Source organism: Frankliniella occidentalis, unplaced genomic scaffold (genome assembly GCF_000697945.3).
Source record: "Frankliniella occidentalis isolate FOCC.00 unplaced genomic scaffold, Focc_3.1 Scaffold342, whole genome shotgun sequence".
Taxonomy (NCBI): domain Eukaryota; kingdom Metazoa; phylum Arthropoda; class Insecta; order Thysanoptera; family Thripidae; genus Frankliniella; species Frankliniella occidentalis.
The window spans coordinates 117,973-121,625 of NW_026267465.1; the positions used below are offsets into that span (position 1 = coordinate 117,973).

At 50.6% G+C, this 3,653-nt stretch overlaps 1 protein-coding gene across 1 annotated transcript in view; it reads left to right on the forward strand.

Annotated features, from left to right (window-relative positions):
• Positions 1-3,653, forward strand: part of LOC113216314 (uncharacterized) — a 79,577-nt gene that overhangs the window by 58,453 nt on the left and 17,471 nt on the right. The window contains exon 3 of the mRNA XM_052274153.1: positions 2,561-2,604. Coding sequence (XP_052130113.1) covers positions 2,561-2,604 — 44 coding nt within the window. The remainder of the gene's footprint in view (positions 1-2,560; positions 2,605-3,653) is intronic.

A 3,653-nucleotide genomic window follows, 5' to 3' on the forward strand; every position in this document is an offset into this window, starting at 1 on the left:
AGAGGGGAATAGGGGGGCTAAATAAGGGGCAAGAAAAAAAAACACTCAAAGACTTTCTTTAAAAAAAAAAATCTCCTAAGGAAAGCCGCAGTGCAGAGTACACACTATAGTGCATCGTCGGCAGCAAAAGGGTCCGGCGGTCCGTCTGTCTCTCTGGGCACGGGCGCTGTCGGTCTGGGCGTGGGCACCTCGCCTTTTTTTGCCGGATCGTTTTATTATTTAGAGAGGGATAGTAGAGAGACTTGGGCAGCGTCAGTGGAAAATGGAAAGTGGTTTCGCCTGTTTGCGGCAGCAGTGGGCGCTTCCGAGGGGAGAGTGGGTGTCCAGGTCCAGGCCTCACGTGCCTGCGGGGAGAGAAAAAAAGGGGAAGTCATATACTGGGGTAAAAATTGTGTGACTTGTGACGATTTTCACACATTTATGTTTCTCTGGCGTGCGCTCCCACGCAAACTTTGAATACGAATTTACCGATTCGTTCGCGCCGCACGAGCGGCTGTAAATTGTGACGGAAAGCAACCCGACAACCGGACACATAACGTGGCAAACATTACCTTCCCCTCTACCCCCCTCACTTTCTTTCTTCCTCTCTCTCTCTCTCTCTCTCTCTCTCTCTCTCTCTCTCTCTCTCTCTCTCCAACCCAATTTCGCCAGCAGCGGGGGGACTTAATTTTACTTCGTTGTCGTCACAGCGCGGTTCGCTGGAGTGTCGTCCCTGCCAACACCGGAATATGGAAGCTGCCCTCAGGGCCCGCGGCACGCTCCCCCTTTTTCATGGTGTGCGTGTGTGTGTTTGCGTACGCTTTGGTGCGTTTTTCAGGCATGTGTGTGTGTGTGTCCTCGCACCCGAGTCGAATGGTGGTAAAATGTTTGTTTTGTCAGGGATGTCGATTAATACCCTTTCCCTCCCGCCCCCCCTCCTCTCCCGTCCCTCCCTCTTCTCCCCTCCCGGACGCTGAAAGCCTTTGCCGCCGCGACCGCACACCGATTATGCACTCTACTAGCCTCGTTTGTTTGTTTGTTGCGGTTGTCGTGACATTACACAATTATTATACACCTACATGTCACTGTCGTATATGTTAATGAGCGTGATAAAAAAAATAACCAAAATAACAAACGCCGCACCACAACAAAGTCCAAATAGAGCTTGCGCTACTTTTGTGTGGCCTGCAGCAGCAACGCGAACACGCGTTCAACATTTCTCTACCGAGCGTGCACACCACACTTGTATGCGCGCGTGTGTGTGTGCGGGTAAGTTTGTGTGTAAATGTGTGTGCGCTTGTAAGTTCGTGTGTGCGTGTAAGTTTGTGTGTGTGTGTGTTTGTGTTACCAGCCGTTGGTCAGGCGATCCTGGTCGGCGGCCGGCGCGCGCGACAAGGAGTGATAACACAATTACATAAAGTTGCGCCACACAGGGGGCACCGCGGCGGCCGAGCTGGGCGAGTGGCGGAGTGGGGTTGTGGTGGGGCGGGTCCGGAAGTGCAGCGGCGCGCGGACCTACTCCATGCAGCCCCTTCTCTGAGGCCGGGTGGGCGGTGGGCGCCGCCGCTGCTCTGGCCGGCCGGACCCGCCCTGGTGCGGGCCGACCCCTATACTTGGAACGCCCCTGGAACGCCTTCCCTTCCTGGAATGTCGGTACGGAGGCGATGCTGAGCGCTTGCTGTGGGCTTGATTAGGGTAGAGTTCGGCACAGAGGGCTGCAGCGGGGCACCTGGGACTTTAACTATATTATCAATAAGCCGTGAATTTGGAGGGAGGAAGAAGAAGGAACGGCTTGTCGTCTCCGCAGAACTTCGGCTATGTGTGACTTTGAAAAACTGAATAGCAACGCGTCATTGTTAGTTCTGGGGCTTTGCAGAGAAGCCGCTCTTGTTTGGGACTAAACCCTGCGCGGAGCCGCTCGGGTTGCGGACGAGTCGTCCCGCCCCGCCCCGCCCCGCCCCGCCTGCGGTCCCTTTAGTCCCTTTACCGTTGGGATTACCGCTGCGATTCTATGCGGCGATGGCAGGGCGGGACCGGGGTGCTCCAGGCCGAGTGGTCTGCAATCCGCATCTACTCTTAACTGCACGACCATCATGTCGTTTAGAATCTTTTGTACATTTTTCTATGTACTTGTAAATGATATCTTTTTGACGCCGTTTACTTTTCATTTTTAACCATCTCAGTGAGTCGGTGGTTTGCGTTTGGTAAAGTTAAGCGGATTGAATGCTTTAGGTGCCGGGTGTATGCAACTTAGGGGGCGTTTTTTCCTTTCCGGGAACACCTCACAGTCAGCCCGCCACCGGTGCAAATCCCCCAACGGGCGCAGTACCAACAAGGGCGGGAAAGCGTGGGTCTTCACTACAGCTCTGCTCTTGCCAGAGCGAAAATAAGGTAGAACAGTCCACGGCGGTCGTGAGAGCTCAGCTCTGCACCGTTCGGAGCTAAAACAGTTTGCCAGGGATTGTTCCTGTATCAGAACTGGTTCATGATATTAATGGTCGCTATTACGTGCACATATCTTTTCCGGTTATCCTATAATCTTAGAAAACTATAATCTCTTCATAACCCTTATACTTAACAGTACGGCTCAGGCCAGCTGCAGAACCCTCGGTTCAGAGAAACCTAGTGAGGATCAATGTTCTGAGACTGCGTGATGTATATGTTAAATGTAAATGTATTTTAATAAAAGAAAGTGATACATATACAGGGTTGGTGATCCGCGCCTTGGTTTTTTCTGCTTATACTGTACCGGATTCATGGGTGCGGACGGGTTGCATAGTCGCACGGGGTCATAAGGCGCCATGGCGAGCGACGATAGGCAAGCCCGCCCGCACGCGTGAATCCGGTACAGTATAAGCAAAAAAATACCACGGCGCGGATCACCCACCCTGTGTTATAGCACAATGATTTTTCATATCATGGTGTTATCTGCTTTAAAAATCGTTCAAATATGAATCCCTTTCGTTTTCGCGTATTTTATTAAATTCCTCTAGAACGAGTTTATTTGTTAAAAAAATAAAGAAATAGTGCGAGAGCTAGAGAAATGGGGGGGGGGGTGAAAAATGCGCAGTGACGCAACACCGCTGACGACAGAAAGGAGGCAAGAGCGCTTTACATTCCCTCAGGCCTCACGTGTGTCGGTACGGCCAGCGCCGACCTCACCACTCTCCATGGCGCGGACAGTTCGCTTTGTGTCGGCCCAGCGCCGAGCTGCACAAGGATTAACTCGGCTGCACAATCATTAGTAATGGAAAACACAATGCGCGCAGCATTGACACGGTTCGTCGTGTGTGTGTGTGATGTTGTCGTGTATGCTTAGTAAGTAAGTCACGCTAAAATCAGCCTCTAATTTTTATTCAGGAAAAATTGGAAACTTTGAGAAAATCCTATATTTGCAAAAAAACTAGTGATCAGATCTGTTTCCAAGATCCTAAAAATCTGAGGAGTTTTTCCTAAATGTGGAAGTTCCACAAAGGTTTCCTTTTTCCTCACAAAATCAGACATTGTCATTAACCTCTGGTACCTCTAAGATTTTCAAAACTCTTTTTGAAATCATCCTACGAAAGAAATACTTTAAAAAGCACACACTAACCGGCTCGTTGGAGGAAGTTTCTAAACAGTTCATGCGTAAGGCACTCGACGCTAGAAAAGTGAGAGAGAGAGACAGAAAGACA